The 15790-nt window shown below is 41.3% G+C and overlaps 1 protein-coding gene across 2 annotated transcripts in view; it reads right to left on the minus strand.

Annotated features, from left to right (window-relative positions):
- Nucleotides 1-15790, minus strand: part of TTLL9 (tubulin tyrosine ligase like 9) — a 61982-nt gene that overhangs the window by 37745 nt on the left and 8447 nt on the right. For both annotated transcript variants that reach the window (XM_042463564.1, XM_042463563.1), the window contains exons 3-5: nucleotides 12561-12653; nucleotides 6762-6873; nucleotides 4005-4190 (exon numbers count right to left, since the gene is read on the minus strand). In XM_042463564.1, the coding sequence (XP_042319498.1) occupies nucleotides 4005-4190; nucleotides 6762-6873; nucleotides 12561-12653 (391 nt within the window). The remainder of the gene's footprint in view (nucleotides 1-4004; nucleotides 4191-6761; nucleotides 6874-12560; nucleotides 12654-15790) is intronic.

The following is a 15790-nucleotide window of genomic DNA, read 5'->3' on the forward strand; positions in this document are numbered from 1 at the left end:
TGTGCTTAGACCTCAGCCTGACTCACCTTTGCAGCCTGTGGACATGTGCCTTTCTCTGCAGTGCCCAGGAGGCCAGGCTACATGTGACATTAAAACATATCACTGGAAAACATTAGAGCAATTTTTAATAGAAGGATCCTGAACAGAATGGCTCCCTCACTCCGTATGTAGCAGTATGCCTTTGGTAGGGAAAAAATCCCACTGGCCACATGCTTCCTCCCTATTTTAAATCCTCTACTGAGATCTTCCTCACCCTCACACTTGGTGGTAGGAGTGTGTGCTTCTTTGAGGCAAGAGAATATACTGACAGCAGCAAAGATAGGCTTTGTGCCAAATGTGCCAAACAGCTATGGTGCAGCAGTGGTAGTATGTGTGTAAGGGGGTTGAAATTGGCAGAGGATCTCTCAGAGACAATGGCAGTGGCACCATAGGTAACACTTGTCAGTAATGCAGAGGAAGAAGGCAATAGTAAACCACTCCTGAAGCCTTCTACCTTGAAAACCCTGTGAGGAGACAATCCAAAATGAATCAAGAGATGTCGGAAGATGAGACTCCCAGGCCGGAAGGCATGCAGTGCGCTACTGGGGGAGAGGAGAGGACTAATGACACGACTGGACTTAAGCCAAAAGAATGTTCACTTGTTGACATGCTCAGAGGTTAAAGAAATTCCGATGCTGCACAATACATATTATAGGAAAATGAAATGTGAGAAGCATGAATCAAGGGAAGCTAGACATAGTAAAACAAGAAATAGAACATACCGTATATACTCAACTATAAGTCGGCCTCATGTATAAGTTGAGGGCAGGTTTTGGGGCCCAAATTATGGATTTTGCTATGGCCTTTGGATAAGTTGAGGGTAAAACTTAATGGCATGCAGCAATGGATCTAAAGGATGAAGCAAAGTAAAACAATGCCAAAGGACTTATAAAATTCCAGCAGAAATAACTCTTTGTGCTTACTCTTAAGTCTGAATGGATGAGAGAGCAGAGGGAGTCAGTGCTTCCATGACAGCTTATACTCTTGCTTTTCACCAGGGGATGGTTCCTTCTTTTAAAGAAGAGTTAAGATACAGTACTTACATTGACTCATGGATAAGTCGATTCAGTTTTTTGGGGGTCAAATTTTTAACCTAACTTTCTAGATTTATACATGAGTATATACAGTATAAACATTGCAATACTTGGATTGAATGAGTGGTCAGGAATAGGACATTTTGAGTCAGATAATTAGCACAGTGTTTACTCAGGAAATGAAAATCTAAGAAGAAAGGAGGTGGCATTAATAACGAGGAGAGATATAGCAAAAACAGTCAATGGATTTAATGCAAAGTGTGGCCAAATAATATCAAGGAATAAACTTTAAACTCTATTAGCAAGACAAAAAGCTACTGTTTGAGATCCAGTTTGTCTTGAATCCTTTGTGAGGCTACAAGCCCCTTTCTTAGCCCAAGAACACTAAAATTCTCGGGAAGTCTCCATACTTTTGCATTAGGAAAACTTGTGGATGTTATTAAGGTAAAATATGCCAATGAAGTCTTATTCTAATGTATCTATTGTTTTCATAGAATCATAGAGTCATAGAATCATAGAGTTGGAAGAGACCACAAGAGCCATCCAGTGAACCCCCTTCTGCCATGCAGGAAATCTAAATCAAAGCATCCCCAACAGATGGCCATCCAGCCTCTGTTTAAAAACCTCTAAGGAAGGAGATTCCACTACACTCTGAGGAATTTTACCTTTGTTGGCAGTAAATATCAAAGATGGTAGCTTTGTGTCCTGCTAAAGGACTTTAAAGTTTATTTCCAGGGCTTTAGGAATCTCCCAGGAACCACATGGCCAGAAGGAGGGGGCTGCCCGCATGAACAACCCTCCATACCATCTGAACTGAGGAAAACAACCTTAACACCTTGACAGAATACAGGCCTATGACCAACATCACCATTTTTCTATCTTTCTCATGTATGATTTTTAACACCTTTGTCTGATGAAGAAGCCAGTGGAGCACTGAAAACTTGCAACATGTTTATGGTGCATTTTGGTTAGCTCAATAAAGGTATCACCGTTTTGTGGATTTTGGATGTTATCGTACTTTGCTATATGGCCAACATGGCTACCCTAGGATATGCTTTTGTACCTTCTTCTCTCAGGGTGACACAGCAGCAGAGATTATACTTTAGCTTAATATATCAGAGCCATAAAATGTGAGCTTTCCACTTGCACAATTTACAACTTCCTGACATTTAAATGCTGCCTAATCCTGACCGGAAAAGTAGCAACTTTATCTGTTACTGCAAGGCCTTCCTATAGTATACAGTGTGAAGATGTTTAACCAAGTATTTCATATTCATTTTAACTCATTTTTATGTACCCCCTTCTTAAGCCCTTAGGAAAGGGCGGCATATATAAATGCAAATCAATTAACTGGAATATAAGACAAATTCAGTTCCCGCCACCACCTCCTGAGCCTCCTGCAACCTGTCTCTTTCCACTTGTCGACACATCATTGATAATTGTACCCTATTTAATACAGTCTCATTTAGTGGATCCCTATTTTCTCCCAATGTTAATTGAGGATGTGGGCCCAAATCGGCTTAATGTAAGGTTTCTTGCTGGCAATTAACACAAATTATCATTTGTAGACTTAGATAATCGCTGGCTGTTATCCTCCTGGCAGTAATTCAGAGGCTCATTTGCATAATTAACTCCCACTCCCCTACTTAGAAACCCTCCCCTTATTTGTGGGCAGAAGGCAAAAAGCGGCTGATGCCAGCTTTTAACTGCCCAGCAAAGGACCTGTCCTGCTGTGAGCTTCACAGATGGGTGTGGAGGTAATTATGCGCTGTGGTGCAGTATTCATGATGTTAAATGTCTCTCATCATCTGGCAACAGCCAAACCTTTCCTGGGCTCTGCCCAGCATCCTGCCAGCCACCAAAAAGACAGTTTTCCTGGCCAACATGGAGAAATGACTGAGTGGAATCAATTATAACATTTAAGAAAATCCTCATTCTCTTCAGAAGAGACATACAAAGCACCAGACAACCGAAGGAGTAAGAGACCAAATACAGAAAAGGCTTGGTTGTGGTTTTAGTTGTATTTGCAGAATATCAAATGTGTTACAAGATCCTTTTGTAGACTCCTTCCAAAGACTGAGTTCAAATCCCATCCAGAATAAGGGTCTGAGTACGAGCCTTTTAGCTTTCATACCTGAACTGTACCTCAATATGATATTTAGTACCTCATTTTGACATCCCTTCAAATATTTAAAAATCACCTCTTAACCTTCTGTTCTCCAGGCTAAACATACCCAGCTCCCTAAGTCCTTCTTCATAAGGCATGGTTTCCAAACCCTTGACCATTTTGGTTGCTCTCCTTTGGAAATGCTCCAGCTTCTCAACATCCTTTTTGAATTGTGGTGCCCAGAACTGGACACAGTATTCCATGTGAAGCCTGACCAAAGCAGAATAGAGCAGTGCTATAACTTCCCTTGATCTCAACACTGTACTTCTATAGATGCAGCCTAGAATAACACTGGCTCTTTTAGCTTCCGCATCACACTGCTGACTTGCGTTCAACTCCTAGATATCTTTCATATGTACTGTACTGCTGTTAAGCCATGTGCTTCTATTCTATATCTATGCATTTCATTTTTTCTCCTTAAGTGAATACCTTACATTTCTCCCTGTTGAAATTCATTTTGTTAGTTTCAGTCCAGGTTTCTAATCTATTAAGGCTATTTTGAATTTTGATCCTATCTTCTGGAGTATTAGCTATTCCTCCTATTCCCCTCTATTCCTTCATCCAAGTTATTGATAAAGATGCTGAATAGCACTGGGCCCAGAACAGAACGCTGTGGCATCCCACTGGTCACTTCTCCCCAGGATGCAGAGGAGCCGCTGCTGAGCATCTCTTGGGTTCAACCATTCAAGCAATTACAAATCCACCCATCAGTTGCAGCTGGAGCAGGAATGCTGATGTTTTCCTTCAGTTAGCTATTCTCTTACCGGTTTCATAATCCAGGTGATGCCAGGGTTCTTGCGAAACTCTTCCACAAACAAGTGGTATTCTGAGGGCATCTCAAAGGTTTTGGGAAAGAAGTCACACTTCATTGCCTCCATCTTCCCAGACTCTCGCTCCAACTGTTTCCGAAACCGCTTCAGGTTCTTCACAATGTAGTTCTTCCGAGTCAGCTGAATGTCAGCACAAAGAAGAGTAAGAGTCACCTCACTAAATGTTTATTTAAAACTACATCATCTCTTATATTAACATAGACTACTTGCCCATGACCTTCACTGACCAAGATTCTCTAGGATCTTATTGATTGATCTAAATGGTTTTTATCAGAGTGGGAATCATGGGGCCCTCCATGTTGTTAAACTGTAGCTTCCAGCATCCCTTCCCTTTGGCTATGCTGACTAGGGATGCTGGGACTAGCAGTCCAATAATATCTGGAGGACCACTTGATTTCCCACCTCTCAGCTAAATGATACTTTAACAACAGGAACTGAAACTGGGAAGTTTTACAGAGGAGGTGGTCTACCACAGAGATGCCATGATAGTAGGATGGTGGTCATCATCACAGGCACATTTACTGAGGAATGAGAAAACCTTCTCAGTGGTTGCTCCCAGGCTGTGAAACTCCTTTCCGCTTGAGGTACAGTTGGCCCTTTTTTGTTCTCTTCCGGCCAGCAGGCAAAGATTGTTTTATTTAGCCAGGCCTTTGATTCTTAAATCATTTGGCAGAAGTTTTTCTGAAAGTGGGGTGCTGCACTTTTATCTTTTCTATTAAGTTGCAAACATCTCTTAAATTGTTTTTAACATGTGCCTTATAAACAAAATTGTTGTTTTAATTGTTTTTTTTTAATTTTTGTAAACAAGATTTTACCTGAATTTTTATTATGAGCTACAGGTATAACTCAATTAACAAATGCAGGGGTAGTTATGTTGGCCATACGGCAAAGTACTACAACATCCAAAATTCACAAAACAGTGGTACCTTTATTGTGCCAACCAAAATATAAAAAAGACATGTTGCAAGCTTTCAAAGTCCCAATGGCAACTGCATTAGTGTTAAAAATCATACAGGAGAAAAATAAATAAATAAAAACAGACAATGTCAGTCACAGGCCTGCATTTTGTTAAGATGTAGTTAGTGTTGCTCCGAGTCGAGCTGGTATGGAGGGATATCTATGCAGACAGGCGCCTTCTCCTTCTGGCCATGTGGCACAAGGAACAAAGCCTTCCAAAGTCCAGGAGATAAAATTTAAATCCCTCCATAGCATCTACCAGGTACCATACTATCATCAAACATGCATCTGAGGAACTAGGCTCAAGCCTATGAATGCTCATGCTACCAACCGCTTTCTTTCAGCTAATCTCAGTGGTGCAAAATCCCTTTGCATACTTATTTTGAAAGGGCAACAATGATTGATTATAATCATTTCCACTCCTTCTTGCTGCTCACAAGGCAACTTTGAAAGAGTTAAATCTAAAACTGCATTAAAAAACCCAGCAAAATTGTTTAACAGAGTCACAGTACATATTAATGATAACAAACTCAAGAGAAAAAGGGGAAGCCGCTGGATGTTACTTGTCTCTCTCAAAGAAGTTTTCCTTCACAACAAAATAATCTTAATTTGGTTTTGAAATGTCATCCGCAATATTTGTTTCTAAAGTATCTTGAAGAATCTACATACCTAAAAAAATTATTTTATTAGGTCTTTTAATCTATTTAATAAATTTAACAAATGAATGTGCTATAGTAATGTTAGGTGTTACTGAGATGGACAATTCATATATATTGTAGAATGTTATCTGCATTAGAAACTTACTGCCACCTCTATATCTCTTAGGGCCAGGAAGTTACATTTACTCAGGTTGTGAGTAAGAGAGAGCAACTTATCCTAATACACCCCCCTTGCAACTACCAGCTGCCCCTGGAAGAAAAGTGCTTTGATTGTGTGTTCCTGCATGGCAGGGAGTTGGACTTGATGGCACTTGTGGCACTTCCAACTGAATGATTCTATGAAAAGAATTCATAGAACTATAGAATTGCAAGACCATACAGCTGGGAGGGGCTCATTGGCTATCAAGCTTAGACTCCTTCACTCTAGCTGGAAGCTCTAGCATCCTTAGCAGGTAGCTGTCCAGTCTCTCTTTGAAGACATCCAGAAAAGGAGACCTTTCCACCTCTCTAGGCCATTGGTTCCAATGCCAGACTGCCCTCATTGTTAAGAAGTTCCTTCTAATGTTCAGTCAAAATCTACCCTCCTGTAACGTGAAATCATTAGATGTGATCCTATCGTCTGGGATGGCAGAGAATAAACCCACCCACCCCTTCCTCTCTGTGACAGCCCTTTAAACATTTAAAGAATGCAGTTATGCCATCCTGATGCTTCTCTTCACCAAGCTGAACATGCCCAACTCCCACCACCTTCCCTTATTCTCTGTACCTCTTATTATACTTGTTGCCATTCTCTGAACCTGTTCTAAATTGTCTATATCCTTCTTAAAATGAGCTGGCTAGAACTGAACACAGGACTCCAAATGAGACCAGAATAGCACAGAATACAGTGGGAATTTCCAGAAGGATGATAGTCTTTGGGTTTGTGCAAAAATCTCCAACAGTGGTAATTCCATGGAATGCAATATTATACAAGTTGCTTTCAAACACAAACACATCTGGTGAAAATTTACTGAGAGTTTCGAACCCCACTTTGACCAAACAAGTGCTGCAAACCCTCTCACCATATCCCTCTCACCTCATAGTGATTCCGAAAGTGGCTGATGCGCACATGCTCATCCATGTAAGTGTGGTCAAAGTTCTCCTGGAGCCAGCGGATGTCACACCAGTAGAAATCCCACTCACCTTCCCTGTTGAGAAAAGTCAAGTAGTACCCAGTTGGTCATGAAACATAGGGGCTAAACAGACAGGCAAAAAGAGGTGCTTTCAGGCTGACTTGAAGGTGTGGCGTTTAGATGACACATGCCTTGAAGCCAGCAGGAAAGTGCCTTCTAGTCGCCTTATGCAGAGAAAAACTGTTTCAAAAAGAAGCAGCATTTCCCACTTCTTCCTGGCTTGAAGCCATATCCTATGGTCATGACATGAGCACTCCAGCTGCCTTGGGGGCTGTCAGTGCGGTTGGTGGGGTTTCAATGTGGCTTCAGAAAAGGCAGCTTCAAGCCACTTTTCCCTGTCCTTCTGTTTCGGCCCACAGTTAACAGACACCTATTTATTTTACCACTGCACTGTTTTTATGGACATGTTAAGTGGTTGACTTAAAATGTCATAAATATAACATGCCTTGTAATTTTAAGAGAATTGTGTTGCTTCGTGGCCTGTTTCAATCTAAAGTTATTAGTTTCTGGAACTATGAAGGGCAATTATTTTATGACAGTTCATTTACTGGAAATGACTAAATGATCAAAAGCACCTTGAATAAAGTCATTTCAGTTACCCTAAAAGGTGAAAACTTCCAAAAAGCATTTTAAAATTAAGATTAATGTAGTGTCTCTTTGTGTAAATCTTAAAGGAGATAATTATAAGAAAACATAATGCTTTTCAAGGGTTGTTTGAACCAAGATATTACAGACTCAGAAGCTGGTCAGACATCAGCTCCCACACTCCCTTCACTAAGACTGGAAAAAGGAGTATGGGGGGGAGGCAGGAGTGGAACTAAACATCTCTAAATGGAAGTTCTCAACACCCTCAATAAACTATACTCTTGAAGATTTTTCCCCCTTAAGGAAGCTATGAAAATTTAAAAGGGCATAAAACTAATATAAGTTTGAGCTGTAGCTACCCTCTAAGGCAGGGTCTGCATCCACCAGAATACTCCAGAGGCAGCCCAGAATATTCTGGCCCCAGAGCTGCCTTGATGTCCCCCCATTACCTGAACACTCTGTTGTGACACCGGGCAGCTGTTGCCACCACAATAAAATTTCACCCAAACTATTTTCTATCTTATTTGAAGCTACTTGTATACCAGTCTACTTTTACACTTGCTTATTCTTTACTCCAGTAATGGCAGTGAACATATGGCACCCCCAAAACCTCTCTTCATCTTTCTATTCTTAGGCAAGCAGCTCTGCTAATGTCACTTTCCGCTTCTTCTCTTGGCAGTAATGTGACTGTACATTATTTAATGGCACTTTGAAGATTGTTCTTGAGGGACTTCATGCTGGCTTGAAGCTTGCCAACTTGACTCTCATTTTCAGCCACTCTATGCAGAGTGTGGGATTAACAAGAATTTGGGTTAGAATTTGGCAAAAATGGACTCCCATCGAATTAAAAGAGAGAACTGCAGAGTGGATCAAGGAATGCAGCTTTTAGCCTCAAACTACACTGACGTGTCTTTATTCTCTTGTATTTATTCTCTTCCTGGTCCTATTAAAAAAGAGATCCTCTAGTCTGGGCAGCTGTGAATTGAAAGGAAGTTGGCTTGGAAACCCTTTACCACCCTAGAATTCAAATGCCTGGACCTGTAAAGCCACAACTAGGGTTGTTCAAAGAGGAAAGGTTAATGAAATGAAATGTTGGAGCTCTCTTCTTGGCTGAGGAAGCTGCAAATTTGATTGTAAACAAAGTGGTACAGGAGGAAGAGAAGGTGCTTCACCCTTTCTTTATGGGCTATTTCTTTGCAACCACCATCAACCTAAGCTGCTTTTCCACCTACTAATGAAGACACTCAGGGTGCCCACATCCCACATATAAGGGGTGGGGGGAGAGAAATAAAATATGAAGTGGAGAAGGTGGTAGTAGGGGTTGCTGTTGTTGTGTGCCTTCAAGTCTTTCCGACTTACAGAGGCACTAAGGTGAACTTATCATGAGGTTTCGTTTGCAAGACTTGTTCATAACATGTTTGCCATTGCCTTCCCCAGGGTTTATGATATTTTATTTCCAGCACTTGTCTAGGACCTCTCAAACTACCAGGCCCCCAATGGGATGCGGAATGGATGCAAATGGATGCAAATATTTAAGACATTAAATAGCAAAATAAAAACATTTAAAACCAGGAAAAAACAATTCTTTACAAATAAGGTGTAGTTGTTGTAACAGTGGTCATAGTAGAAGATCATCATCATTGCAAAACCAGTCCAAGGGGAAATTCACAGAAAGGGTGAGGGACCCCTCCCCCCTGCATTGGTGCTCCTTCTGCCTCTTACTCTTATGGTTGCATTTGGCAGGATGGGTGGGAAATAATAGAAGTAATAATAGGTTCTCCAATATCTCATGTGGTTTGCCCTTAAATGCATCTGCAAAAAAAAGGCGAGTCACTACATACAGTCTTCACAGCTCTATTCTGGAAATGTGAATCCAATGAAGACCTAAAGACATAGCTGTGTAAGTCTTGAAAATCATTATGGAAAAGGATCAGGTAGCACCTTTGAGACTAACTGAGAGAAAGAAGCTGGTAGCATGAGCTTTCCTAGATTTGAGCCTATTTCCTCAGATGCATGGAAGTAGGTTCAAGTCTATGAAAGCTTAGAATCATAGAATCATAGAGTTGGAAGAGACCGCAAGGGCCATCCAGTCCAGCCCCATTCTGCAATGCAGGAAATCTAAATCAGAGCATCCCCGACAGATGGCCATCCAGCCTCTGTTTAAAAACCTCTAAGGAAGGAGATTCCACTACACTCTGAGGGAGTTTGTTCCACTGTCAAACAGCCCTTACTGTCACCAGCTTCTTTCTTTCAGTTACTCTGTGTTTGGAATGTACTTCCCTCAACACTAAGACTTTTCATTTATCTGAGACCAGGGAGGAAACGTGTTTAGGTTTGTACATATAACTCCAACCTGACTGGACTCTAGGCACTTCTTAGTTTAGAAATTGGATAGGGATCCCAGAAAGTAGCTGTTGAGGGCAGGTGAGAAGGACTTCCAGAGAAGAGGAGGAGGCGTAAAGGAATGTGGAAAAGAGAAAGGACTGGTGTAGGTGTAAGAAGGGGATTGAGGGGAACAGGGTTTTAAAGTAAGGTACAGTTAGACGAGAACCAGCATGGTGTAATGGTTTGAGCACTGGACTATGACTCTGCTGGGCCATGTAAACCACTGGGTGACCTTGGGAAAGTCACAATCTCTCAGCATTAGAGAATGGCAATGGCAATCTCCTTCTGAAGAAACATGTCAAGAAAACTCCATAATAGTTTCACCTTAAGACCGGCATAAGGAAAAAATGACTTGAAGGCACACCACAATAACAAGCTGCTAGAAATTGAAGTTTGGGTAGATTGGGGCAAGACTAGAGCACTGGACTACAGAAAGGGGATGCATCTTAGAGTGTTGATGCAAAAAACACTGTAGCATCTGGAAAAGATAGGAAAGCCAAGGAGGCATGGGGGGAAGCCCAGCTCCAATTTTTAAGAAGGATGTCCTACATTCCAGTTCTTTGTATTAACCCCTTTTGCATTTGCTAGGAGGAAGACCCTATTTATTCTTTATAGAATTTGATTATCACCTTTCAACTCTACAGAGTCCTCAAGGTGATCTATAATGAATATAAACATTTATATTCTTTCGGCCTCTGAGGGAGAGAGTAGGCTGGCCCAGTTCCATCAGGGGCTAGCCTGAAGAAGAAGAGCCCTCCCTCTGGTCCATCTGCCTTGGTCCAGGCCTCAGAGGGAGAGAAGAATGCTGGACCTGATTCCCTCCCCCCCTCACCATTTCCTTCTCCTTTTGTGTCATGTCTTTTAGATTGTAAGCCTGTGGGCAGGGAACTGTCTGTTATCCCCTCTACTGTATTGTAAACCGCTCGGATTCCCAGTGATTGGGCGGTACAGTATATAAATAAAATCTATTATTATTATTATTATTATTATTATTATTATTATTTAAAAGATTAAATACATGAGGAAAGACAATTAAAAGCAGAAGCTCCCCTTCAAAACTATACCCAAAACCTCAAAAAATTAAAAACGGTCTAGCCCTAATTTTAAGAACCAAAGGCCAAGTAAACAGCACAGTCTTCACTGTCTACAGGGAATTCAGAACAGACGGGACCACTTCAGCTATCCATATAGGATCCCCTACTACTGCTTCAACAAAAAACACAAAAGAGTTTACACTGCTAGCTAACTTCCCATACAACTTAATTGCTCCAGTTGGCCAGGTACACTTCCAATTTATCCTATGCAGTTCCACTTTTTCAACTGCTTTTAAGATGTCCCAGTTTCTCTTTCTTCCTCCTACTTTCCCCCTTTGTCCTCAGCTTACTTCAGTTGCTGCCAACTTATGTTTAAAATGAAAAGTAGTTTGCACCCAGTTAACTCAGCAGAGGGGAGAGAAGAGGAGGGGGCAGAATCTGGTCCTTCCTAGTAGACTCAGGCAAAAACAAATTGCTGCAGCCTCTACCAGTTTGTGAATTTTTCTTCTATAGTTGGCCCTCTGTATCCATGGATTCTTTATCCACGGATTCACGCATCCATGGCTTGAAAATATTTTTTTAAAATAGATATTCCAAAAGCAAACCTTGATTTTTCAATTTTATATAAGGAATGCCATGGGGGGGGGGGTGTCCTGGAACCAACCCCAGCAGATATCAAGGATCCACTGTAAAATAACGTTTGCCATCTTGACTATGCTCCCTTATTGTTTGGCCACACATGGCACAGTTTTCATCTGTGAAATATCAGGTGGCAGTATGACTTCCAGCCTGAACAGCTAAACAGATAATATCTTCCTTACTTCTTTACATCCTGCCTTTTTTCCAGTGGATGATTAAAGCTAGTTTATAGCATAGTTTAAAGCAGAATACACAATCTATTCTACATTCCACACTGAGCCTGTGGACTGTCTAAAGAGCAGAGTATTCACTGTTCCCCCTGCCCTTTGTAACTCTGGGCAAAGATGCCAAGGTCTACCTATAGCAAAGATGTGAAAAGTGCAGCCATAGGCTATTTTTGAAGCATTTGATCCATCTAGATCAATTCTTTCCCCTATAAAGTTGCCTGGAAAACTCCAGGAGAGGCAATTTGCCTTTCAAACAGGCCCTGCAAACCTCATTTTGATAAACATAAAGTCTGCTGTTTTTCAAAACCTGAAGTAGATTTCCAACCACTTCTAGTTGGCTTTGGGTTTGTTGGAAATTTATCTGGTCCTCAAAGGGCCAGGGATCAAAAACTGGCCCCAGATGTGTCACAGTTGCCTACCCTGTCCTATGGGACTGAAGCTGGAGAAAGGGTTGCTGAGTGCACTGGAGAACCTCAATGGGCCATGACACTCTTTAAGACATTAAGTAAAGAAGAAAGAAAAATTGGTAAGGATTCAGTTACCCCTTGATTTGAAACAGAAGCCATTACTGGCAGGCATCTTGTGGCCCTCCAGATGCTGCTTGACTGCAACACCCATCATCCCTTACTAAAGACTATGCTGGCCATGACTGATGGAAGCTGCAGTCCAACACATCTGGAGAGCCACAAGTTACTCACTCTTGTTCTACTGAAATGAGAAATAGGATTTTGACTTGTTGCCCGAGAATCCAAATCCCATGATAAAATTTAAGAATGTAATACCTATGCCTGGATCCCTAAATCTGCCACACCCATAAGAAGGCAAGCCTTACTCTTTCACTTCAGTCCATCCTGGCCGTTGCCGAAGGACATCCAAAATGGTGTTTGTGAGGGCACACTTAAATCGGATGGAAACTCGAGGTTCGCTGTAAAATAAGAAATATTAATGAGAGCTGTGAACGTACATTGCAAACAATACATTCGTTCTTTTTCACAGTAATGTTGCAAACTAGTTCATTTGTTTTATTCAGTTTTTACTTTAAAAAGATATGTATAAAAAAATAAGCTCTGGTGGTGCAGCGGTCAAATGCTGGTATTGCAGCCACAGGATTGTGAGTTCGATCCCAGGGCTCCCAGGTTGACTCAACCTTCCATCCTTTCATAGGTCAGTTAAATGAGTATCCAGTTTGTTGGGGGCAATTTGCTAACACATTGTAAACTGCTTAGTGAGTGCTGAGTTCACTATGAAGTGGTGTATAAATATAAATGCTAAATGCTGCCAAATGCTTTCAGCCTCACAATAAAAGAAAATAAATGTAAACAGATGTTTTGATAGCAGATAGCATAATGAAGGTTCTGCAGAGGCAAAGATACCAGATTTCACGTCAGCCCTGCTATTTCCACTGATTGAATTTCTGCTTTCTGTGCTTCCTACAGTTCCAGAAGGGCAAGTGTAAAGACGTACTTATGCTAGTAAAACCCTACTGCAGTTTTATTGCTATTGAACTGTCATGACTCTCCCCCAAGGAATTCTGAGACACCACCAAAGTCCACTACAGTACTTATCACTGATAAAGCACTTCTACTTTGTAAAACATTTTACAATCTTTTTGAATCTGGCCTTCTTAAAGCCCATCTTTTGCTCACAAGAGCACACTGAGGTCCAGAAAGAACCTAGGAAGACAAGGAAAATAATTTCGTTTTTCATAAGGAGGACTGAATTAGGCCCAAATTACTTAGACCAAGTATTCCAAGGGGCAGCAAAGCATCTCCTTCACCTTACCTGATTTTGGAATGCCTCTGAGGATGCATCTACACTATAGAAATAATACAGTTTGATGCCACTTTAACAGCCATGGCTCTATTCTATGGAATCCTGGGATTTGTAGTTTTGTGAGGCACCAGCACTCTTTGACAGAAAAGACCTTGCAAAACTACTAATCCCAGGATTCTACAGGATGGAGCTATAGCACTTAAAGTGGTGCCAAACTGTGTTATTTCTACAATGTAGATGCATCCTCAGTTTCAAAAGAAGCTCACATATAGCGAGATAAAGCAAGCTCAAAATTCCCATGGGATGTACAGATGTAGGTGCACACTGCTTTGGCTCTGGGTAATTTCTCCCAGTTACAAGGCCTCCCCTTTCATTTTGAACATGGCAAATCATGCTTGGCAGGAGAGACTAACAATTGTTTTCAAAACCTCAGGCACTGATGACAGAGGCTCATCATATGAGGAAAGCTTACAGAGGCCCAGCGCAAATTCTATCCCCCTCGCCTGGAAAAGTATTGCAGTTCAATACAACTAGCCTGGTTTTGGAGAACGAATTACGTTGCCCTGGCTGGTCCAGACAGCGGTTGGAGCCACTCAATAAATAAATGGCTCAGGTATCAGCAAAGTGAGGCCCATGGTCCGTATGTGCCTGAGCCGATGTGGCGTGGTGGTTTGAGCATTGGTCTATGACTCTGGAGACCAGGGTTTGATTCCCTGCTCAACAATGAAACACTCTCTCAGCCTCAGAGAAGGCAATGGCAAACGTCCTCTGAACATACTTTGCTTCAAAAACCCCATGACAGGTTCACCTCAGGGTTGCCATGAGTCAGTCATGACTTGAAGGGACACAACAACAGCAGAGTTCCTTCTTTGTGCTCCCAGTATTTCCCAGTGTTATTCAGAAACTTATTTTAAATAAATACTGCAGCAAGCCACTAAATGCACTATGATCAATGGGATACTCAATAAGCATCATATTTCATATCAGCATATGTGGTATAGTGATTTGAGCATAGGAGTAGGATGCCAGGAGACCAGTTTGAATCTCCACTTGGCTGCAGAAACCCTTTGGGTGACCTCTGGCAAGTCCCATTCTGTGTGACTAAGGGGAAGGCAATGACAAACCCCATCTGAATAAATATTGCCAAAAAACAAAAACAAAGCTATGATATGTTAGAGCAGTGGTTCCCAACCTTCCTAATGCCACGACCCTTTAATACAGTTTCTCATGTTGTGGTGACCCAAACCCATGAAATTATTTTCATTGCTACTTCATAACTGTAATTAAATAGGTGTTTTCCAATGGTCTTAGGCGACCCCTATGAAAGGGTCATTCGACCCCCAAAGGGGTCCCGACCCACAGGTTGGGAACCACTGTGTTAGAGGGAACCAGTAAGGTAGTGGCTTGAGTGTTGGACTAGACGAGTCTAGAAGACTAGGTTTCAAATCCCTTCTCAGCCATGGAAACCCATGGCTTGAGCAAGTCACACTCTCTCAAGTTCAAGAGGGAGGCAATGGCAAACCTCCACAGAAGAAACCTCCCTTCCCCTTTACCCCCACCAAAAAACCTGTGTTAAGTTTCTCTTGGAGTCAGCACAAGCTGGAAATGAACTGAAGCACAGAGTATTATTTTACCTATTTAGTACTGTACTAAAACAATAATAATTATACATACATATATATATATTCATGGGGGTCGCCTAAGACCATTGGAAAACAGCTTTCACGGCTGGCATCCATAGCTTTTTGTGGGATTTTCGGGCTATGTGGCCACGTTCCAGAAGAGTTTATTCCTGACATTTTGCCAGCATCAGCAAACTCTTCCAGAACATGGCCACAAAGCCTGAAAATCCCACAAAAAAATTAATTACACAGTTGTCCCTCTGCATCCTAAGGGAGAGGCGGGATAAAAATAAAAATGATTAAATGATTAAATTATTATTATTGTTGTTGTTGTTATCATCCACAGATTCTGCCTCCCCAGATTCAACCATCCACAGCTTGAATTTTATTTATTTATTTTAAATATCAAAGAGCAAAGCTTGATTTTGCCATTTCAAATAAGAGACACCATTTCATTACCCTGGTGTCTATAATGGGACTTAAGTATCCAGGCCTTTTGAGTGTCCACAGGAGGTCCTGGAACCAAATCCCAGCAGATACCAAGGGCCCATTGTACAATTACATGTTAGTGGATGTGGGGATAATTTTGTTTTTAATACTGAGAAATAACAAATTTAATAATTTGCTAATATTTAATGAAATAATAATAATAATAATAATAATAATA

Source organism: Sceloporus undulatus, chromosome 4 (genome assembly GCF_019175285.1).
Source record: "Sceloporus undulatus isolate JIND9_A2432 ecotype Alabama chromosome 4, SceUnd_v1.1, whole genome shotgun sequence".
NCBI classification, from domain to species: domain Eukaryota; kingdom Metazoa; phylum Chordata; class Lepidosauria; order Squamata; family Phrynosomatidae; genus Sceloporus; species Sceloporus undulatus.